The 24,966-nt window shown below is 40.1% G+C and overlaps 1 protein-coding gene across 8 annotated transcripts in view; it reads left to right on the top strand.

Moving 5' to 3' along the window:
* The window catches only part of magi2a (membrane associated guanylate kinase, WW and PDZ domain containing 2a), a 261,445-nt gene that overhangs the window by 229,263 nt on the left and 7,216 nt on the right, over positions 1 to 24,966 (top strand). For 4 of the 8 annotated variants that reach the window (XM_061959602.1, XM_061959608.1, XM_061959607.1 and 1 more), the window contains exons 9-20: positions 2,610 to 2,792; positions 9,505 to 10,170; positions 15,373 to 15,404; positions 17,804 to 18,017; positions 20,292 to 20,345; positions 20,428 to 20,543; positions 21,103 to 21,298; positions 21,379 to 21,606; positions 21,670 to 21,855; positions 23,385 to 23,595; positions 23,726 to 23,933; positions 24,012 to 24,164. In XM_061959602.1, coding sequence (XP_061815586.1) covers positions 2,610 to 2,792; positions 9,505 to 10,170; positions 15,373 to 15,404; positions 17,804 to 18,017; positions 20,292 to 20,345; positions 20,428 to 20,543; positions 21,103 to 21,298; positions 21,379 to 21,606; positions 21,670 to 21,855; positions 23,385 to 23,595; positions 23,726 to 23,933; positions 24,012 to 24,164 — 2,447 coding nt within the window. The remainder of the gene's footprint in view (positions 1 to 2,609; positions 2,793 to 9,504; positions 10,171 to 15,372; positions 15,405 to 17,803; positions 18,018 to 20,291; positions 20,346 to 20,427; positions 20,544 to 21,102; positions 21,299 to 21,378; positions 21,607 to 21,669; positions 21,856 to 23,384; positions 23,596 to 23,725; positions 23,934 to 24,011; positions 24,165 to 24,966) is intronic. The other 4 variants (XM_061959605.1, XM_061959609.1, XM_061959603.1 and 1 more) reach the window with 4 other exon arrangements.

Raw genomic sequence — 24,966 nt, 5'->3', positions numbered from 1 at the left:
TGACGTGTAGTTAATTCCTATACAACATATTTCTGCTCAAACTCTTAATGGATATTTACCGATACAGCATCTACATGTACATAACTTATATAAATAATAATTTAAAAATTTCCCTCTATCAAAATGTAAACATAGAGATAAAGGCATCATCTAATGACAAAAAGCTGACAAGTTGATATTATTAAAGAATGAAAAAAAAAAAATGTGTCTTAAGATATATGGATAACGTTTATCTATAGTCTTTTTATTGGACACTACAAAAGACATAATGGTATACGTTCACACCCCAACACTGCTTTACCTAACAATCATTAATCATGATTTCAATATTAATAACAATAATCTTAAGTATTACTTTGCTTTAGAGCCCCTGCCTCGAAAATAAATAATAATGTTTGCCTTGGTGCCCTTCTAACTTGTCTAGGTGCCCTAAAATATGAGCCCTCCTTTAAGGCAACACTTGCCATGACCTTAAAAAAGTTCAAATTCGAACACTATTATTATTTGCGGGGCTATTCGGTCGTTCGGGACATGGGACAAGAGAGAACTATGTAACTGAAAAATAGGAAACTTGTTGATTACGATTGAAACAACATGCTGGTGTTAATGTTTATGTCCATGTGTTATTGATATTCAAATAGTTCCAATGTTCGTGAACATAACTTGCCTGAAAGATGATTGACGTAGAATGAGGAAGTGTTGGGTGTGAAAGAAAAAGACGTGTGTGCACAAGGAAGAATATGTGTTGGAATTCAATCTGTCGTCAGCACAAGATTGGCAATAAAAGTTTAAAAGAGCGTCATACTTTGTGACTTCTTCTGGACGCAACATAATAAGCTGAAAAATTACACATTCAGTAATTATTTTTAGAGTGCACCAAGATATTAAGTCAATAATATAATATTAAGTCAATAATATCTGTTTTGATGCAAATCACTAGTGTTTTATTATATACAACAAATTGTGCATTTGAACTGTGCTCAAAGACCCTTCTCTTCAAAAGGAGTTTTGGGAGATGCATTCAAGGCTTACTGGAAGATACGCAAGGGGAGGGGCATGACTACGTGGCTTACGCAAGTTACGTGACGCGAGAGTATAAAGCAGGCTTTACACACAGAGATATTACTCTGTTATGATGCTGTACAGTCTGCGTTGTCAATCAAAACATTGGCGCAGATCCGGATAACCGCGCGTCTCCTGTCTATGTGGACGTATCATTGTTAGCTTGATGTGTTGCTAGCGACACTCTGTTCACAGTAAACTTCTTAAGCATTAGCTTTGTGCACCAGTCAATTTTCCTCCCATTGTCAACATCGTCAGCCATGTTTGTTGTATACGTTTAACTGAAACACTTTGAGCTCGGACCTCTTAAGCTCCAGGTGGAGTTTTTTCCAACTTCCCAGCAGTCTCGGGCGCATTAAAAGAACTCTTTGAAGGAGGAAATACTAACTTCCCTGCCATTGTCAAATTTGCTTTTTGGATATGTGGTCTTAAAAACATGCTAACAAGTTAAGGGCCTCGTCTCCATGGCAACACATTCCTGTGAGGCTTTCTCTCCTCCTTTTTGCACCCCATTTTTCCTCCTAAATGTCAGTGGGAGATGCCAGCCCCTGTGCCTCCCTTCCTAGATCCTACCTGCCGCAGGTGGGCCTGGCTTTGCCACCGGAGCGGAGCCACAGCCTGGGCGATCTCTCCTCCTCCCGCTCGCCGCCTATTCTACGGCGGGCGGCCTCGCCGTTCGCCTCCGCCGACATCTCCCCGCTGCGGCATGTCCTCACCCGCCGGATGATCATGAGCCCCCGGCGGCCGCCGCTTCCTCATCTCCGCACCGCTGCCGCCTGCACGATGGTGCTGGAGCGGCCCGGCCGTATCCCGTCCCCGCTGTGGCGTTTCGTCAGTAAGTAGGTCAGGAGAGACGGAGTGGAGGAAGCCAGACTGGAAGCAAGCTAGCCTGCTCCCCACATCTCCTGTCCCTGGAAAAGCCGTGGGAGGCTCCCCTTCTCCACAGATCTTCCCAAACACCCCCAAACATCTTATCATGGAGCTCATCCCTGATTGACAGCATGCCATTTGCTGAATTTTGATGCGACTGCCTTCCCCCTGACGCCCCCTTTCTCACCCCTCCTTGCCGCCACGTTCCTTGGAGAAGTTCTAGTTTAGACTGCAACACCTTTAAAGATCAAAGTGTAATATTTCCAATTTCTCCGTAACCTGCAACACACCATTTGCACTCTCTGAAGAAGTAAATGCTAACTTCCTGAGCGTTAGCTTTGTTTACCAGTCAGTTTGCCTTCTGTTTTCAACATCGTCAGCCATGTTTTTTTGGTTTGACTGAAACCGTTTCCGCTTGTGAAATATTTCTCATCTCCGCAGATCTTCCCTAAATCCCCCAAGCATTATCTCATGGAGCTCATTCCTGGTTAAAAGCATGCCATTGGCTAAATTCATGGTATAGTTTAGCAGGGTGAAGGATGTTCCTCATGTACCTTCTGCATGGGGGTCCACACCTGCATTTCTGCTCCCAAACCCCACCTGGTTTGACACTTCTGCAGATTATCTCCTGCCAATGTTCCCCCCATTTTGACATCTTCCGTCTGTTCCTCTTCCAGAGAAGCCGCTGTTCACGCGCGACCCCACTCAGCTGAAAGGCAGCTTCCTGTCCACGGCACTCCAGAAGAGTAACATGGGCTTTGGCTTCACTATCATCGGAGGCGACGAGCCCGACGAGTTCCTCCAGGTGAAGAGTGTCATCCCCGACGGGCCGGCCGCCGCTGACGCAAAGATGGCCACAGGTAAGAGACATTTCCTGCAGGTGGAAGGTTCTACACTGGCAGCTTAGTTGCCAGAATGTTGCAATAAAAATAACAGTGATACTGATTCCCCATTTACAGTAACGCACTGTAAAAACAACCACCAACTATTTTACGAAACAGGACTGGCAGTTCATCCATCCATCCATTTTCTACCGCTTAATCCCTTCGGGGTCGCGGGGGGCGCTGGAACCTATCTCAGCTACAATCGGGCGGAAGGCGGGTACACTCTGGACAAGTCGCCACCTCATCGCAGGGCCAACACAGATAGACAGACAACATTCACACTCACATTCACACACTAGGGCCAATTTAGTGTTCAGTTACCGTAAAAATTAGGGGTGTCCCTATCTGATAGGGGTCCAATATCATCTGAAAAACAAGTATCAGATTATATCAGTTTGCATGTAAAATCTCATATCTAAACTCGGATACAAGCAGTCCTGCAGAGTGTTTACTTGTGCAAAGCGGGACAGCCAGTTCACATATAAATGTCCTCCAATAAGCCCACATGGTTGGTCTTTTATTGTATATAGTCAAGTAATTTACAAAAGCTAAACATGGTAGGCTATAGGCTACTAGGATCTAGCAGCTACACAACAGCTAAGCACACAATAGCACACAGGGGAACATGCTTTATCAGTATAATGCGTCTAATGCCATTTCGAAAAGCTGTGCACTGCGAAAAAATTTTGTTTTGTAGGTTAAAGTCTTTTATATATTGTACTCCTGAGTTAATGTTGATGATTAATTGCAATGTATTATTTTTTATTGAGTTTATTTACCGTAACTTTAATTTAGTTTTTCAGTATCAAATGATTCAAGTCGGTCAACATTTTATTATAGTTTAAATACTTTTCTTTTTTTTCAGGCAAATTGATGCTCTTTAAAATGTTTCTGTTACAGACTAATACATAATATTAATAAAATGATTTGTTGTTGTAAGTTAGTCTCGGTTTTGTTTTTCTTTAATTTTAATAAGGATACAATGTTATGCAGAGGTGTACTTATAATATATTTTTTTAGACAAATGATACTCTTTATCGTCGTGGCGGAGAGTGAGGGTTGGGGGGCGTAACAGAAAATACCTGAGAAGCACGAACAATATCACAGTATAAAACAATACATTTGTCAATATAAACAAGAATCAAATAATTATAGTTACATAATACTTACACATACAATGTCTGCAAAGCAGAAGCGTATTAGAATGTATCTAGTAACAAAAGTGTCCACATCATTCAAGAGCTTAATTTAATGAATTATTGTGGCCACAAGGCCATTTCGAAAGCATAAATCTGTCTTAATGTTGGTGTTTTTTATATCTACCATTGCTCTCTAAGTAATTTCACTCGATCAAACCTTTTCTAATATTCCACTCTACAAACATAATAAAAGCATGTACTATGATTCGTGCTGATATTGTATTGGATTAATCCTCAAGGCTCAAATATAAGTAAAAAGTTGTATGAGCACAGCTCTAGTAAAAATAACAGTGGTACCGTTTTTCATTTTACAGTAATTTAGTGTAGAAACCACCAAACGTTTTATTAAAAATTCTGCTGACTGAGCTGCTAGATTTTAACAGTAAAATCTGCAGATCGTTTTTACATCTTTGTCCATGTTATGTTCCTGCACCTTCTGCAGTTTTAGCCCCTCCATTAATCACAATGGGGGACTTTATGAGCCCCATTAATCCAGCCGGTGCCCACTTGGGGCCACAACTTTATTCAACACAAACTGAGCAGGAAAGCAGCAGGACTGATAAAGCTGCCAATGCCGAACAGTAAATATTTGGTCTGTCCGTCTTCTTTTCTTGTCCTCTTTTTCATATTTCCTCTGCAGTCCCACCTCGCCTCTTTAGTGCACGTCCTGTTAACTCATTCCCCACCGTCAGTGCCGCGCCCCCCCCCCCCCCCCTTACCCCCCCCAGTCTCGTTGTCCTACTTCTGCCGAGAACCCACGCCAACAAAATACAAAAGTGCTGTATCGGGTGTGAAATTCCCGCTAATGATATTTTGGGGGGATTTGTGGCCCCTTTCTCTCCACAAGCCCTCCTGGCTGTCAACATGATTGCAGAGACATCATAAAGAGACACAAATGCAAATGTGGAAGTGCGACACAGAATTTAAATAACAGTATACTTGACAGTGTGTAGTCAGGAAAAATGTAGCTCAAATTATCTACCACTTGTGGTACGCGAGCTCCATCTAGTGGTATGCCAAAGAATCACTTATTTCAGTGTTTAGTGCAGGGGTCCCCAAACTTTTTGACTCAGGGGACGCATTGGGTTAAAAAAATTAAAAAAAATAAAAATATATACATCCATGCTCGGGGACCCACAGGAAGAGCTGGACGAAGTGGCTGGGGAGAGGGAAGTCTGGGCTTCCCTGCTTAGGTTGCTGCCCCCGCGACCCGACCTCGGATAAGCGGAAGAAGATGGATGGATGGATGGATATATATACATCCATCCATCCATACATCTTCTTCCGCTTATCCGAGGTCGGGTCACGGGGGCAGCAGCCTAAACAGGGAAGCCTAGACTTCCCTCTCCCCAGCCATATATATATATATATATATATATATACACACACATGTATACATTGTCTTTATAATCCGTTTTGTCATTTAACATCAATTAACATTGATGTTCATCAACATTTAACATTGTCACTTTATCGATGGGAAAATAAATTTTTAGACAATATGATTTGCCTGAGCGGCTCGGAGACACCGAGAGTAACAAGCGGTAGAAAATGGATTAAAAAGGAAAGATTAAAAAAAAAAAAAAAAAAAAAAAACTTTTTTTTTTTTAACTTGGATGCTGGGGGGCCGGATCCGGCCCGCGGGCCGTAGTTTGGGGACCCCTGGTTTCGAGTTTTATTTTCCTATATTCAAACACAATGTTATTGTTCAAACTGTGTGTAATGTTACAGTGGACAAACTATTATTTAATTAAGCCTCTGCCTTGTTTTTAATGGAGACTTAAGCCTACTCTGCTACTGTTTTAATGTTGGTCATTATGGGGGGTGCTTGGTTAGAGAAGTTTGAGAACCACTGATCTATCCATCCAGGGTGCTTTGGCCCTTTCGGGGTCGCGGGGGGTGCTGGGGCCTATCTCAGCTGCATTCGGGCAGAAGGCGGGGTACACCCTGGACAAGTCGCCACCTCATCGCAGAGCCAGCACAGATAGACAGACAACATTCACACTCACATTCACACACTAGGGCCAATTTAGTGTTGCCAATCAACCTATCCCGAGGTGCATGTCCTTGGAAGTGGGAGGAAGCCGGACTACCCAGAAGGAACTCACGCAGTCACGGGGAGAACATGCAAACTCCACACAGAAAGATCCCGAGCCCCGGATCGAACCCAGGACCTTCGTATTGTGATCTAAGCTATTCAAATATATTATTGCTATAGCTGTCAAATTCTATGCAGTAATGCAAGTGAATAATCACAAAAAACTCACATTAATCATGTATCAATGCAGATTAATCACCCAATTTACCTTAAACACAGACGGCGTGAGTTGTCATATGGTCGTCCATTCAAGTAAAACATTTTTGTAATGTTCGTGTATGATTTTCTGACCATAAAATTGTAAGTTAATTTGAATTATGCCAGAAAGTAATTTACTGTGAATAATCACGATTAAGCACATTTCAAATGTGTTTCTAGTCAGATTTCAAAAATTAATTGTGTGACAGTAATAATTATTACCTATTTATATTGGATTAGTTCCTTTTTTTGTATTCATTTTGACAAAGCAACAAAATGTTTTTTTATTGAAGAAAAAACAAAACAAAAAAAATTAAATAAAAAATAGATTATATTTGTTTTTATATATTCATCCTAATTTATCATTTAAATGTTTATTTATTTTTGTTTTGGACACATTAAAGCATAATAGTAATAATAATAATCATAATTTATATATTTTGACACAATATTGGATATTTTAGTCTAAAGAAAACAATACTTAAAGAAATACTCTACTATAATTTAATATGTATATATTCTTAACATTTTTGTTTGGTATTGGATACATTATAACGTAATACTAACAATATGAAATATGTGATGAAATAACATTTTCTGACAAAAAACTTTTTTATTAAATTAAAAATAAAATACATTCAGTACATAAAATAGGACAAATTTGAAGAAGAAAAAAATATTACATACATAAAATACTTTATATAAACATATGTTAAAAAAAAACAAATTTTACGTGTTGTGCATAATAATGACATTATAACCTATGCGTTTTTGACACTGACAATAATGCTTAGCATAATGAAGTTTTAAAAAAGATAGATAATTTTCTAAACATTTATAAAAAATATAGCAATGAAAAATATGCTTTTTTAAGCAAAATGCCATAGAAGTAGTTTAAAATACCTTTTGGACGCTATAGGATCGTAATAATAAAAAAGATGAATTTTTGGTACACAATAGCATCCTTACTTTTAGCAATAATGCAGTATTTTTAATGCACAGTGATATTTTTTTCAGCATTGTCACAACTTTTATGTTTTGTTAACGTGTCATATGGAGTCAAACAGACCATGTGGCCTAAGAAGGACCCATGATGGTAATTCATGTCTTTGTCCATGATGACATCATCGTTTTTAGTCACTGTTTCTTCCCAAGTCGTAACGACCTCTTTAAGCGCAGCACAGGGCCTGCGAGGTCATGCCACCGCCGTCGTTTGTTTTCTGCTATCGATTACGACGTCGCCGCTGCCGCTCCAGGCCTACACCGTCTGTGTTTAGCCAGATTCATTAAAAACTTGGAAAGCAGTAAAGAGAGACAGAAGCATGGAGGTCTTCTTAACTTGCTGTCACCTTCGCTGATGTCTGTCCTGAGCATAAAAGATATTTAACTGCCGCTTTTACGACGCTCTCTTCTAGAATGCAGCTTGTGCTGAAGGTCACGGAGGAAGCACACGCTGTGGGTTTTAATCATGGAGGATCTGCTTCCCTTTTGGTCCACTCCATTAGACAACAACAGTTTGTTTTCATCTAATTACCAAGCTAATAACACTCTGCAACAAGCACCGTGTCCCTGTTTAGCTTCCAGAAACATGCGCTGCACTCTCCTCCACAAATTAGCAGACCTAATCAATTCGGTATCCAGCCAGAGCTTAGAATATTCTTTCATTTATTTTTTTAGGATGCATTTGGTGTGAAAGAACACGCATTTATGTAATAAAAGTCCCAAACTGTAGCTGTTTTAAAAGTGTTAGCATGCATGATGCTGGAGTTGAGACAGTTTAAAAGTGCTGCGTCTGTAGCTTTAAGACTAATCAGCTTTGTGTGTCTTCAAGAAGCGGTAGGTACTGTGTACTTAATCCACTTTTTCACGTATACACTGTGTCTCTGCATTTGTCTAATGTATTAGATGCCATACATCACATACAAGGAGTGAGACACACAGGGGTGGGCAAACTTTTTGGCTTAGGGGCCACATTGGCTTTTGAAATTTGACAGCCGGGCCAGGCAAGCACATGATGCATTTCAAAGCATATTATATCTGTTGGAGCTAAGAGTAGGCTTCTCAAACTTGGTCTATTTTAATCATAATACATCTATTTTCAACAATATCATATCAGAACATCAAAGAAACATACAAATGGTATTAAAGGGCTAACACATTCTCTTTCAGTGGTAGCGGTGTTGTTCATTTTTTCATTTTAGCTGTGGCACCGCGCCACGATCAGATACGTAGAGGGGAAACCCTGAATTGGCGTGGTTAAGAGGGGAGGAGTATATTTACAGCTAGAATTCACCAAGTCAAGTATTTCATATATATGTATATATATATATAATAAATACTTGACTTTCAGTGAATTCTAGCTATATATATATATATATATTTATTTTATTATATATATGTATAAATATATATATATATATAAATAAGAGAAATACTTGAATTTCAATGTTCATTTATTTACACATATATACACACATAACACTCATCTACTCATTGTTGAGTTAAGGGTTGAATTGTCCATCCTTGTTCTATTCTCTGTCACTATTTTTCTAACCATGCTGTACACCCTCTCTGATGATGCATTCTGCTTCGTCTCCTTGTTGTGTGTGCAGTTGTGCACTGCACTCTCTAAAAGCCCTAGATGTTATTGTCACAAATGCATGTACAGTAGATGGCAGTATTGTCCTGTTTAAGAGTGTCACAACATTGCTGTTTACGGCAGACGAACTGCTTTACGGTAGACGAAAACGTGACTGCTGTTGTTGTGTGTTGTTGCCGCGCTGGGAGGACGTTAATGAAACTGCCTAACAATAAACCCACATAAGAAACCAAGAACTCTCCCTCGATCATTCTGCAGTTACAACGTGATTGGGCAGGCATGCTGTTTATATTGTGGAAAAGCGGACGTGAAAACAGGCTGTTGACACGTCACTCAGGTCCGCCTGAATTTTGGGAGATTTTCGGGAAAAAATTTGTCCCGGAAGGTTTTCGGGAGAGGCGCTGAATTTCGGGAGTCTCCCGGAAAATCCGGGAGGGTTGGCAAGTATGCTTTACAGACACGCATCACTGTTAGAATGTGTTAAAAAGTAAATTTTGCATAAAAAATGCATGACAAACTGCCCTTTAAAATACATTTTGGTCATCTATAACCAAGCCCTCCAGCCATTTATTTCTGCTTTCTGTCCCTTCACAGGTGACGTCATCGTCTACATCAACGATGTCTGCGTCCTGGGTACCACGCACGCCGACGTGGTCAAACTGTTCCAGTCAGTGCCCATCGGTCAAAGCGTGACGTTGGTTCTGTGTCGAGGTTACCCGCTGCCGTACGAGCCCGAAGAGAACACCACCAACAACACCACCACCATCATTTCCCCGTTGGGCATCATGGACCAGCGCCCTCTGGTGGTGAACGGCCGCCCCGGCTACGACAACTACTTGGACTACATTACCCACACGGCCCGATTCGCTCCGGACCCGAGCCAGGACCACGCCCAGCAGCAGCAGCTCCTCCCCCCTCACCCGGGCGACACCCACCTGGACGGATCGCTTGCCTCCGCTGCCACGCCCCCTGACAGCGTCTCCATGGCGTCGTCGGGGGCGACGCAAGGCGAGCTGCTGACTCTCACTATGGTGAAGGGCGCGGACGGGTTCGGGTTCACCATCGCAGACAGCCCCGCGGGCCAGCGGGTCAAGCAGATTCTGGAGCCGCTCGGCTGCCCCGGAGTGAGCGAGGGCGACCTGATTGTGGAGATCAACAAGCAGGCGGTGCACGGATTCACGCATGTGCAGGTGGTGGAGCTGCTCAAGGAGTGTGCGGTCGGCGTCGAGACCTGTCTGCTGGTCCAGAGAGGGGGAGCAGGTAAGACCAGAGGGTGCTGGTCTGCTGAATGTTGGTACAGTAAAGTCAATGTACAGTAGAGCCTAGACTGGGCACTTCTTCAAATGAGACTGGAGGTTTTAATTGTGTCCTGTGTTGGTTAATACAACCAATAACAGCATTTTCGTTCTTGGAGTGGAATCTTGGGCATTTTGTCCTCTAAACCAGTGTTTTTCAACCTTTTTTGTGTGCCTTGGCTTAAAAAACATTTTTTTTAAATTTTAACAAATGACATTCAGTAGCGTATATTGACCAAATATGACAAAATATGACGCAATTGCACCACTTATTCTCAAAGTCAGCCTGCACCGCAATTAGCTACCTGCTGCCACCTACTGATATGGAGGAGTATTACATGGTCACTCTGCCGATCGCGAGATAGCACAGACATTCAACAACGGCACATTTCTTGTGGAATATAATTATTGGTTTGCAAGAAATATTTTTTAGGGAAATTAGGTGAAATTGCATATTTTCCCACGGCACACCAGACAGTATTTTCGCGGCACAGTGATTGAAAAACACTGCTCTACACTACAGATGCACACGCATACTGTAAACTAAAAACAGCGAACGCGCGCAAGGCAGTCTGAGTAGATTCATACAACTCTAAATGGATAATCCGCAGAGTTTGTCACCAATTGGGAAAATTCCAAACGGACCGTTTGGAGGAAGATTGTTTTATAAATATCTCTGCAATGCCTCCATGCTTTGATTAAACATTTTTGGGACTTATGCAGACCCCAAATGCACAACAGCAGGTACAAACAGGTTAAAAAAAAGTTGGTTTTGCATAATAGAGCCTCTTTAATAAACACTGGTCTTGACCAAATTTAGAATATTAATTATATCTATCTATATTAATTAATTTAGCCATAAGTAGTATATATATATATATATATATATATATATATATATATATATATATATATATATATATATATATATATATATATATATATATATATATATATATGTGTGTGTGTGTGTGTATATGTGTATATATATATATATATATTTTTTATTATTATTATTTGTTTGTTTTTATTTATATATATATATAGATTTATTATATTTTATTATTATTATTTGTTTGCTATTTATATATATATATGTATGTAAATGTATATGATGTATTATGTATATGTCATTAATATTATATGTAGATTATAATGTATGTATATGTAGTTAATATTATATATAGATTATAATGTATATATACATATTTATATATATATACACTATATTGCCAAATGTATTTGGCCACCTATCCAAATGATCAGAATCAGGTGTCCTAATCACTTGGCCCGGCCACAGGTGTATAAAATCAAGCACTTAGGCATGGAGACTGTTTGTACAAACATTTGTGAAAGAATGGGCCGCTCTCAGGAGCTCAGTGATTTCCAGCGTGGAACTGTCATAGGATGCCACATATGCAACAAATCCAGTCGGGAAATTTCCTCGCTCTTAAATATTCTAAAGTCAACTGTCGGCTTTATTATAAGAAAATGGAAGAATTTGGTAACAACAGCAACTCAGCCACCAAGTGGTAGGCCACATAAACTGACAGAGAGGGGTCAGCGGATGCTGAAGCGCATAGTGCAAAGACTTTCTGCACAGTCAGTTGCTACAGAGCTCCAAACTTCATGTGACCTTCCAATTAGCCCACGTACAGTACGCAGAGAGATTCATGGAATGGGTTTCCATGGCCGAGCAGCTGTATCTAAGCCATACATCACCAAGTCCAATGCAAAGCAGTGGTGTAAAGCACGTCGCCACTGGACTCTAGAGCAGTGGAGACACGTTCTCTGGAGTGATAAATCACGCTTTTCCATCTGGCAATCTGATGGACGAGTCTGGGTTTGGAGGTTGCCAGGAGAATGCTACATTACGGACTGCATTGTGCCGAGTGTGAAATTTGGTGGAGGAGGAATTATGGTGTTAGGTTTGGCCCCTTAGTTCCAGTGAAAGGAGCTTTGAATGCTTTTTGGACAATTCCATGCTCCAAACCTTGTGGGAACAGTTTGGAGCGGGCCCCTTCCTCTTCCAACATGACTGTCCACCAGTGCACAAAGCAAGGTCCGTAAAGACATAGATGACAGAGTCTGGTGTGGATGAACTTGACTGGCCTGCACAGAGTCCTGACCTGAACCCGATAGAAGACCTTTGGGATGAATTAGAACAGAGACCAGAGCCAGGCCTTCTTGACCAACATCAGTGTGTGACCTCACCAATGCGCTTTTGGAAGAATGGTCGAAAATTCCTATTAACACACTCCGCAACCTTGTGGACAGCCTCCCCAGATGAGTTGAAGCTGTAATAGCTGCAAAAGGTGGACCGACATCATATTTAACCCTATGGGTTAGGAATGGGATGGCAAGTTCATATGTGAGTCAAGGCAGGTGGCCAAATACTTTTGGCAATATAGTGTGTATATGTATATATATACAGGTAAAAGCCAGTAAATTAGAATATTTTGAAAAACTTGATTTATTTCAGTAATTGCATTCAAAAGGTGTAACTTGTACATTATATTTATTCATTGCACACAGACTGATGCATTCAAATGTTTATTTCATTTAATTTTGATGATTTGAAGTGGCAACAAATGAAAATCCAAAATTCCGTGTGTCACAAAATTAGAATATTACTTAAGGCTAATACAAAAAAGGGATTTTTAGAAATGTTGGCCAACTGAAAAGTATGAAAATGAAAAATATGAGCATGTACAATACTCAATACTTGGTTGGAGCTCCTTTTGCCTCAATTACTGCGTTAATGTGGCGTGGCATGGAGTCGATGAGTTTCTGGCACTGCTCAGGTGTTATGAGAGCCCAGGTTGCTCTGATAGTGGCCTTCAACTCTTCTGCGTTTTTGGGTCTGGCATTCTGCATCTTCCTTTTCACAATACCCCACAGATTTTCTATGGGGCTAAGGTCAGGGGAGTTGGCGGGCCAATTTAGAACAGAAATACCATGGTCCGTAAACCAGGCACGGGTAGATTTTGTGCTGTGTGCAGGCGCCAAGTCCTGTTGGAACTTGAAATCTCCATCTCCATAGAGCAGGTCAGCAGCAGGAAGCATGAAGTGCTCTAAAACTTGCTGGTAGACGGCTGCGTTGACCCTGGATCTCAGGAAACAGAGTGGACCGACACCAGCAGATGACATGGCACCCCAAACCATCACTGATGGTGGAAACTTTACACTAGACTTCAGGCAACGTGGATCCTGTGCCTCTCCTGTCTTCCTCCAGACTCTGGGACCTCGATTTCCAAAGGAAATGCAAAATTTGCTTTCGTCAGAAAACATGACTTTGGACCACTCAGCAGCAGTCCAGCTGGTGTCGGTCCACTCTGTTTCCTGAGATCCAGGGTCAACGCAGCCGTCTACCAGCAAGTTTTAGAGCACTTCATGCTTCCTGCTGCTGACCTGCTCTATGGAGATGGAGATTTCAAGTTCCAACAGGACTTGGCGCCTGCACACAGCGCAAAATCTACCCGTGCCTGGTTTACGGACCATGGTATTTCTGTTCTAAATTGGCCCGCCAACTCCCCTGACCTTAGCCCCATAGAAAATCTGTGGGGTATTGTGAAAAGGAAGATGCAGAATGCCAGACCCAAAAACGCAGAAGAGTTGAAGGCCACTATCAGAGCAACCTGGGCTCTTATAACACCTGAGCAGTGCCAGAAACTCATCGACTCCATGCCACGCCGCATTAACGCAGTAATTGAGGCAAAAGGAGCTCCAACCAAGTATTGAGTATTGTACATGCTCATATTTTTCATTTTCATACTTTTCAGTTGGCCAACATTTCTAAAAATCCCTTTTTTGTATTAGCCTTAAGTAATATTCTAATTTTGTGACACACAGAATTTTGGATTTTCATTTGTTGCCACTTCAAATCATCAAAATTAAATGAAATAAACATTTGAATGCATCAGTCTGTGTGCAATGAATAAATATAATGTACAAGTTACACCTTTTGAATGCAATTACTGAAATAAATCAAGTTTTTCAAAATATTCTAATTTACTGGCTTTTACCTGTGTGTATATATATATATATATACTTTTTTGATTTCCAATGTTATATTATCATCCTTCTTATTTTTCTCTTTGACTTTTGATTGACTCAAAATAGACCAGAAATTACACCAAAATATTAGGATTGTTGTACCAATGAAAAAAGAAAGGTTTTGGGAAATTTGCCAGTGTGGAAAGTGGAAACATTTCCTTAGTAAATAAATGTATAGAATATTAAGTTCTTATTTTTCTCTTTGACTTTTTATTACTCCCCAAAATAGGACAAAATGTACACCAAAATATTAGGATTATATTGTTAAAAAAGAAGAAAGGGTTTGTAGAATGTTAAGTAGTGTTAACATTTCCTAAATAAATTGGAAAAAAAAAAACGTTTTAATTAATTAAATTGATGTATTGCATAAACATATAATGCACATTTCCCATGTAATGTAGCAAAATGAAAACAATACAATGGATTTTGACACACTATAGCGTAATATTAATAATAATAGTAAAATATACTTTCAACATTCTTTTTTATACCAGTAATATTTATTTGTTTGCTGTCCAAGTGTCTACTGTTCTTGTCTTAAGTTACTGCCTCCTTGTGGTTGTTGGTTGAAGTGCATGCTTTTTGCAATGTCAGCATACCACAAAGTCCTCATTTTTCCATCATAATTGGGCTTCTCTATGCACTCTGTAAAGAAATCAACACAGTTTTGGTCTTGATTGACGCAGTTGTCACCTGCTGGCATGAAAAGTGTTGGTACGGGTGTCGCCAGAGTCCATCATCTCCCACTGCTGTTGGTGTGCTGTGTTGGTTGGCGCCAGCAAGTCAAACGTCTCTTGTGTGAAATCAATTTGCCTTTCTGCAGTTTTGTTGTGTAATTTCACCACAAAGCGCTTTTGTGTCTGCTCTGACGCACTCCGGGACTCGCTCACAAAGGTCAGCGGCGAGAATGGATTGATTTATTTGCTCGTTAATTTACTCTACCAGGCAGTCGGCGATGCAAAGCGACTGCAGCTTGTCTGGCGAAAGACGTACCATATCAATTCTTGTAGGGGCTTTCTTTGCACAATTTTTTAGTCCCAAATCTGGCTTCCTTTGAATTTAGTCGTCATCTTTTTAGTGAGTCTAAAGGTGTGTTCTCTCGACATTACAGGTCATTATTCACCCTGGAAGAGCTCCAAGCAGGTAACATACACCAGCCTGCTAAAGCTGTTTCTCAACCATTAACATAATAAGTAAGGGTGTCCCGATACAACTTTTTCCCTTCCGATACAATACTGATATTGAAGTCTTGAGTACTGGTTGATACCAATATGGATCCGAACCGATCAACGGGAATCACACATACTTTTATTGTTTTCTTGTGTGGAATGTTAGAAAAGGTTTGATCAAATGACATTAGTCAGACACAGAACAAAATTTTGTATGAAAAGTACTAACCTAATCATTATCTAAGGTTCCAGTCGGCCACAGTAATTAATGAAGTCATGATCATGACCCAGTTCATTGATTGCGGACCTGTTTGTTACTGGAGACTTTGTATGTGGAAGAAATATGCAACTACAATTATTTGATACTTGTTTATGTTGACAAATGTACTGTTTTGGACTGCAATATTGTTCAATTAAGAAAACTTATTACGTATGTCTAGCTTGTGTGCTTAGCTGTTGTGTAGCTGCTAACTCCTAGTAACCTATAACCTACCATGTTTACCTTTTGTAAATGATTTGACTAAAATACTAGAAAACACCAACCTTGTTTGCTTATTAGAGTGAAACTCAAAAAATCTGAATATTGTGCAAAGGTTTGTTTTTTCCAGCAATTAGATTAAAACTAATACATGCAACATGCAACTCAAGATATTTAAAGTCTTCTTTTGATATCATTTTGATGATTATGTTTTACAGTTTATGAAAACCTTGTATTAAAAATCTGGGGTTTTCAAAAACCAAGCCATGATCATCAAGATTATACCAAATAAATGATTGACAAATCTCACTTTGCATGTCATGAGTTTATATCACATTTGAAGTTGAATTGCTGACACGAATGTACTTATTCGATATTCTAATTTTTTGAGTTTCACCTGTAGATGTTAACTGGCTGTCCAGCTTTGCACACGTAAACGTGCTGCAGGACTGCTTGTATCGGAACGCTTATTTTGGAGGTTTTACATTCCAGCCAATATATTCCGATACTTGTTTTGTGCTGCTATAGGACCGATGTCAATATCGGATCGGGACACCCTTATTAATAATGTCCTTTAATTTAGACGCTGCTTCCCTTTCTTGCTAACTTTCGCTCAAAGCATCATGTCTCTGTCACCCTCAAGGCATCTTCTCTTTCTAAATATATCGGTCAGTTTTAGGATTGATTATGAGGCTTGAAATGTATGTATATTTTTTAGTAATATCATTAATTTTTATAAATCCCTCAAATGTAAGATTTATAGATTGGGAGATTTGCATTCATGCAAACGCTTTTTACCCTTAAGGACCATTTTAGGCCCATTGACTCCCATTATTTACCATACATTTTCGATTGATTTGAATATTACGTTGTATAGCGTTCAATCGTATACTTTGTATACTACATTGAACCTCTATGAAAGGGATTGTTTTTGGACAAAGGATAAAAGATAATATTTTTCTTTTTTTTCCCCATTAAATAAAGTCAGGGGTTCAGTAATTTTATTACTTAATGACATGCTATATTTTTATTAGGTGTTTATTATATAAAGGGATCGTTTTGCGACCTAATTGTAAAAAGTCAAACATTTTTCCGCTTTTCACCCAATTTTTGGGCAATTTTCCCCATTAAATAAAGTCATTGGTTCTATAGTCCATCCATCCATTTTCTACAGCTTGTCTCTTTCGCACTCATCGGGGGGTAGCTGGAACCTATGTCAGCTGCTATTACTATTTTTGTTTTATAAAAATGTTTTTTTCTTCACTTTAAAAATACATGATGTATATGAGCAGATTTTAAATTGGAAAAATTCTATGCATAGAAAGCAAAAAATATATATATTGTAGTTTAGTATGACATCTATGAGAGGGTCTGTTTTGACCTACTTTTCACTACATTTTTGTCAATATTCCCTATTAAATAAAGTCAGGTCCTAGTATTAATATACCGGTAATTATTTTTGTTTAAAAAAAAAAAAAAAAAAGCTATGTATATGGGTTTGAATTTGGAAAGATTCTATGCATAAAAAGTCCAAAAAATATTTTTATATCACAGTTTTGTAGGACATTTATGAGAGAGCCCGTTTTGGGACGTACATGGTAAAAAGCGTAGGTTTATTTGAAACAAAAATGCATCAGAATAAATGTTCTTAGTCACTGACCTTGTCAAGCGGGTAATCACATGTTTTTTTTTATTAATTCTAAAGTGAAATCAATATTTATTAGCCTTCTAATGAGACGAACCATTTTGGGACCTAAGGGTAAAAAGTGTTAATTGATGTATGAAATGGGTTCAATGGTTAAAAAAGCTTCTCGCTCTTTCCTCCTACGCCATCTTTGTTTGTTTTTAAAAAGCAAAACATGGAAGTATAAGGCTCGTGCCGCTGTGCTTTTCAGGTGTCGGAGCAGTGGGAGACCCCGCAGGGCCTGAGCAGCCCCGCTCAGACCGGCCTGTCAGGCCCTGTAATTTCCAACAGCGCCCCCTACCCCAAGCAGCACCAACACCACCTCCTCCACAGACCCTCAGTGCCTTCGGACTCTGCCTCTGAGGCTCTGTCCAAGCAAGCAGACCTTTTTGGCGTGTATGAGAAGTCCAGGGCGTTGTATGAGAGTAGGTACCTGAGGTGGATCACTAACATTATGACAACACTAATATTAATAATAATAATAATAATAGAAACCGTTTTTTAATGGCGGTATGCCACAGTCAGTCATGTTTCATGCAAGACTTGGGTAGGAATTAGACGAGAACGGCAACAACATTGTCGACGCTATTGTTGAATGTCCAAGATCGGCGTCGACAACCTGCGGTTCTGGAGCATAAACTTTAACATTTTTCAACTCTAAATCTGATCATTACAGAGCAATAACTAAATGTGCATTTGCCTATCTCGGGTAAACTTGTTTTCATTTTTGTACAAGTCTCCATAGCAGAATGACTAATTTATACAACAGAGCTGAAAGTAACAGGAGCGAGTTTTTAGCACTTTGCCTGTTACATTGAGTCGACAAAAACTTTATTTTAAGAAAATTAACAAAGAGGATAACAGGGCTGAGTGAAAACAAAGCGATACGACTGAAGTGTGAATTTTAACTCAATTGTTGTTTTTTCAAGAAATAAACTTCATTATATTTGGGATTAGCAGTAAAAAAAAAAAAAACATTTTTTGTTTTCAAATAGGTAAAACCATCATTTAAAGTGCAATTTAATCCAACCGTTGTCGTCGGTTTGTCTGTCAATTAGGTAGTTAGTTAGTGAGTCAAATAACACAAAAAGTTATGGGTGGTATGTTTTTTCCGACGACACCTATTGACCACAATAATTCAGTAAATAAAGCTCATGACACAGAAAGTTGAATGATGCGGACACATTTGTTTCTAAATATTTTCTAATACACTTCTGCCTTGGAAACCTTGTACGTGTAAGCAATATTCAATTATAATTATTTGATACTTGTTTATATTGACAAATATAATTTTCAATCAAGGACATTTATTACGTATTTCAAGATTGTGTGCTATTATGTGCTGCTAGCTCTTAGTACCATATAGCATAACATGTTTTTGCATTTGACTCAAAAAGTTGTCGACAGATTTTAATGAAACTCTGACGAAATGTTCGAAATGGTATAAGGAACAAGTTATTAGTTTTTGGAACTGATTTAGATTATTTTTACTACTTTATCTTACTATGGTTGTCAAAAAAAAAAAGATTTTTAATTTAATCTTGATTCATATTTGTAACGATTCTTAATCGATTAAAAAAAATCCCAAATTGATTAAAAATAAATAAATATATATATATATATTTTTTTTTTTTTTTTTTTTTTTTTTTAAATCTTTCCTGTCCAGCTACTTTGACACATCATATCGATGCTATACAGTAGATGCCCATATCTGCTGTACATATTTACTTTATAAAAGAGAAGTGTGGGATACTTCATTTGTTGCCTTATTTGTATTTGACTTTATTAAATGCTTGGGAATCATTTTATTAAACAAAAGCAATGTATCTATGTTATGGAAGAATGTAGTTAATCATAGACTGTAATCCAATGTTATTTTAAAAAGTATTGATTTTGAATCAAATCGTTACCCCCAAGAATCAAATCATTTGGTGCCCAAATTCATAGCCCTGACGTTTATGTTCCAGTTTTAAACATCTGTGTGTGTATGCTAGTGGCCCTGCCTCCACCCACAGAGATAGTAGAAAACTGACAAGAGGCTTCACTCCGTTTCTTTCATTCCACTAAAGATGGCTCAACAAATGATAAGCAGATTTTGATGAAACTTTCAGGAAATGTCAGAAATGGAATAAGGAGCAGGTGATTTTCGGGCCGATCCGGATCACCTCTGGATTCTGAATTTTTTACTAGAGGTAGGCCCTTGAAAGAAGTATATATTTTAATGCATTTCCTGGGGACATGATTCGGCGGAATGGTCCATATTTATTTCAAAGTTGGTGTACACTTTTTTTAACTTTCACAAATATTGTATGCGTGGTGTTTTGTAGGCGGGGGACATGATATTGGTCTACTTTGTGTTTTTATGCACTAATGTATTGTATCGCATGGTAAAAATCCACTAGGATCCCTTGAAGTTGCCTTGTAACATGGCTGTCTTGTTGTTGATGCGGTGAGATTTACTTCCAAAGGGGACAAGGTGGCATTGCGCTGCAAAAAGCATGATATGGTCTGTCGTCATGACAACTTGGTTTCTCATCACGCATCAGCGTGAATATGCCACTTTTATCACACGCTGTAAGCACTTCCTGACTTTTATGGATGATTCACAGCGATGTTATCGCTGAGCCAAGTTCCCTTCCGCCTCATCATCAATATTTCTTGTTTATGGAGCACTTCTTCGTCTTTTTTTGTCTTGCCAGAACAAGCAGGCCCTCCGAGGACAACCTTCCCCGCCGACTCCTCCTCAGCCTCAGGTAGGCGTCCTAGCGCTGACAACAAACTGCGGCTCTCCAGCTTCTTTTAGCATTACGTGTTACATTCATGTCCGTCCCACAGGGAGCGAGTACCAGGACATGGAGGTCCACCTGCGGAGACAGAAGTCCGGGTTCGGGTTCAGGGTCCTGGGCGGGGAAGAGCCGGGGCAGCCTGTGAGTCCGGAGACACGTGAGAAGGCTCGTATGGCAATGGAACTTTAGTGTTGTGTCCACTCTAACACACTCACTCCTGACCTTTGACCCCCACCGACTGATGCCTTGTCTGCATTATGAATGTACATAAAAACTTCAGTGATTAGATTTTTAATCCTCGTAATATTACAAACTATTCAAACAATATTACAGTATATGATCAGAAAAATATGAAAATGTGTGTGAGTCAAGATATTCATGGATTAAATTATTAATTTTCACCAAAAAATATTGTTGCCTATAATGTAAAAATATATAAAATAATATACATATAAAAGTATATATATTTGCTATTGTCATTTATTTCATATTAGAGGGACTAATATACAGTATACACTAGTATTATAGGTATAGTAAAAGGAAAAACATAAATATCAGGCTTGACAGGTTAATGATAATATATAAGAGATAAATTAAATGATTAAATCAAATTGAATCATAATTTGATTAGTGTTATCTTTACTACAATTTGACGCCACTTTGACACACTGCTTGCGTCTTCAGTACTTTGTGTTAAATTTTTTATTTTTTATTTTTTTTACAGCAGATATTAATCGGCGCCATCATCGAGAAGAGCCCGGCGGACCTGGACGGACGACTGCGACCCGGCGACGAGCTCCTCTTTGTGGACGGCATTCCCGTGGTGGGGAAGCCGCATCGCTACGTCATCGACCTGATGCACGGAGCGGCGCGGAACGGCCAGGTCAATCTGGTCATTAGGAGGAGGGTCCAGGCCACGGGTAACTTATTTGTAGTAGTATCTCAAGTATTTGTTGCCTGATGAAGCAGTATTACATCAGCTCTTTACCTCTACTTACAGGCGACTCCTGCCAGGAGAACGGTCGCCATTCGGGTTCGGTGTCCACGCAGCACAGTTCGCCGCGTAGCGACCTCACGTACGCCAACAGCACCGGGACCATGCAGGCAGGGGTCGCTTCCGACGCAAATGCGCAACCTAGCGACGTCCTCATCCACCGGAAGGAGAGCGAAGGCTTCGGCTTCGTCATCATCAGCTCACTCAACCGGCCCGAGGCGCCTGCCGCTAACCGTAAGACAAGCGAAGCCGGCATCTGGCGTGTTGTCACGTCAACAGATCTGTGTGTCCCGACAGCTGTGCCACACAAGATTGGACGCATCATTGAGGGAAGCCCGGCCGACCGCTGCGGGAAGCTAAAAGTGGGAGATCGTATCCTGGCGGTCAACAGTCAGTCCATCGTCAGCATGCCGCACGGAGACATCGTCAAGCTGATCAAGGATGCCGGACTCAGCGTCACCTTGAGGATCATTCCACAGGAAGGTAAGATTATTGTTGATTTGTCATATTTCTGTTCCAATGTTTACTCATTTAATATTCCTGTTTTTCTCAGTTTGGCTTTGATGTTTTTGTGCCTTTTTCCATGCATGATTTTCTTCAAGCTTCTGATTGGCTAAAAACAATATTTGAGCAGATTTAAAGGAAAACAGCACTTTTTTTGCACATCATCCGAATCCTTATGTGAGACAAGAACACACTTCTTTCCCTTTTGTGCACGTTCTCAATAGTGAAAGACTGCTAGTAAGAGGCGGTTAACAATGCAGGTAATGGTATAAATCTATTCCGCCAATATAGCGCTCTAAAAAAAAAAAACATCCAAAAACTGCCAACAATGTTTAATTTACATAATGTGATCTGCATATTAACCAAACTGTGGCGACATTGTTATTGGAAGAGCTAACACTGAGGAACTACTTTTCTGGCGTTGTGACACGTCGCCTTGTTCACACTGCTCTGCCAACCACTACCAAGCAGCCAGCTACTAGCTAGCTTGGACTGCTAATAACGTTTATTATTTAGGTGCGTTTTGTTGTGGCACCAAGCCGAAAAGTTGGTCAACTTTGAAAATCCACACACTCCCAACTTGATACTAAAAGCTTTTCAACAAATGGAGCGCAGCATAAGCATTTTTTATCGAGGAGTAAGGATTGTTTTGAATTTAGCAGCTGGAGGAGAACACAAGTGCTGAAAGATACAACCATCCTATCAGTCGGCATCCTAGTGAGAGCAGACCTTATAAGTCACTGTTTAATTTTCATGTTTGAAACTTTTAGTGCTCTCATGAAGTAATGCTGGCAAACACCGAAACTTCGCTCTATGTTGATGTTGTTGACAGAAGTAGTAGTCATAGCTATAAGCTTTGTGAATCAATGCGTCCATGAAATAAGTTATTTTAATGCTTAATATGACCACAATTCTGTAAGTATTACATGTTATAATGAATGTGCCATTGCATTCATTCTCACATCATGTTTGTAAAACAGTGTTAGAGGTTTTGAGATAGTTTTTATCTGCATTGTTCAATCAATCAATCAATCAATGTTTATTTATATAGCCCTAAATCACAGGTGTCTCAAAGGGCTGCACAAGCCACAACGACATCCTCGGTTCAGAGCCCACATAAGGGCAAGGAAAAACTCAAAACCCAGTGGGATGTCAATGTGAATGACTATGAGAAACCTTTGAGAGGACCGCAGATGTGGGTGACCCCCCCCCCCCACTCTAAGGGAGACCGGATGCAATGGACGTCGAGTGAGTCTACCATAATATTGTGAAAGTCCAGTCCATAGTGGATCCAACATAATCGTGAGAGTCATAATTGTTAGCCGCCTTTAGCTAGCAGTTTTTCACTATTTAGAGCGGACAATAAATGGAATGACATGTGTTCTTGTCTCACATAAGGATTGTGGATGAAAGGCAAAATTCCCCAAAAATTGAAGTTCCCTTTTAAGGGTAATTATTAAGGACAGTTTTTTTCCTTGTTTTTCCACTTTAATATGCTTCTTTCTCAGAGGTCATCAACCCTCCTTCAGCTCCCACTTCTGAGAAGCAAAGCCCCTTGACACAGCAGCACAGCCCCAAGACGCAGCAGCCCGGCGGTGGGGGCACCCTACAGCCCGGCCCGGGTGTCCAGACTCCAGAGTCCAATGCCAAGCCCCACCAGAGTCCCGTCACCAAACTGCCCGTCCCCCCGCCTCAGACCACCTATGCCCACGAGGGAAGGTAGGACCTTCAAGGCCAATCTTGCTGTCACTAACAACACTTTCTTCCCCCAATATTTGATGACACTGTCGTTTATCGCCATAGTTACCAGCCTCTGTACTTTCCCGTCATTCATTTAGCCTTTTCTCAGTTACAGGTCAGAGGTCAAAGCCAGGCAGGACGTCAAACCAGACATCCGACAGCCGCCATTCACCGACTACCGCCAGCCGCCAGTGGACTACCGGCACCCCCCAGTGGCCGACTACCGAGCGCCGCCCACGTTGGACTACAGGCACCCGCCGCTCTTGGACTATCGGCCACAGTTTGCCGTCCCGGACTACAGAATGCCGCCGGTTCAAGTAAGAGTGTTTTAACAGGTGCGGTCCTGGGGGCCATTTTGTCTAGTTTGTTATTGACCTGCTTGGTCCTGCTTGCAGCTCTCCCAAGACTTTGACTTCTTCACGGTGGAGCTGGACAAGAGCGTCAAAGGCTTCGGGTTTAGCATCCGAGGAGGTCGGGAATACAAGATGGACCTTTTTGTCCTCAGACTGGCCGAGGACGGGCCGGCGGTCCGCAACGGGAGGATGAGGGTAGGTCGCCATCGTCCTCTGGCGGTGCATCGAGGTGACAAGTTACTCCACAGATTGAAGTAATCCATTAAATCCGTTGAAAATATGTTTCTGATCTCTCCATATTACAAAGACTCGCACTAAAAGTAAAATATTGTACAAACTACAACGACATGATCGTAGTGCATGAGAAAAAAGCCCATTGGTATACGTTGTGGTGGACTACCAGCTACTATTTGTTGTTATGTTTGAACTTTCCCTGCAGCCAGGAATTCCTCAGCAAAATGTCCATGATATACTGCCTAATTGGATTTTAACGCCAAATAGTTATTATTAGAATAATAAAACCAGGGGTAGAAAAAAAAGTACAGCCATTCCTCATCTGTCACTGTTAATTGGTTCGAAACCCGACTGGATTTTTTATTTATAAATTTTATATTTTTAAAATTAGAGCATTAAAAATTTGTTTACGACCTTCTAAATGTGTTTTTAACATTAGAGAAGCCCTCTAGACCTGAAATAACATCCCCATAGTCACCTTTACACTCTTTTTTACCCTATATAATAGATGTAATAATCGAAACGAAGACATATTGTACAGTAAGGCTGACACACACACAGTTTTATGATGAAAATTATGATGTGCTGTGCAATACAGGACATTACCTTTTGTTATTAGAAGTTTAGTTAGCCATTTTAATGATTAACTGCTTTATTTACAAAAAAGTATATTTAATGTACTTAAATATGCATATTTTTAACACAATAGTCCAGGGGTGTCCAAACTAGGGCCTGCTGACATCTTCAATTTGACCCGCTAGAC

The sequence above is a fragment of the Nerophis lumbriciformis genome, linkage group LG05 (genome assembly GCF_033978685.3).
Source record: "Nerophis lumbriciformis linkage group LG05, RoL_Nlum_v2.1, whole genome shotgun sequence".
Taxonomy (NCBI): domain Eukaryota; kingdom Metazoa; phylum Chordata; class Actinopteri; order Syngnathiformes; family Syngnathidae; genus Nerophis; species Nerophis lumbriciformis.
Note: the sequence above shows the minus strand (reverse complement) of the source record. Positions and strands in the feature narration are given on the sequence as shown.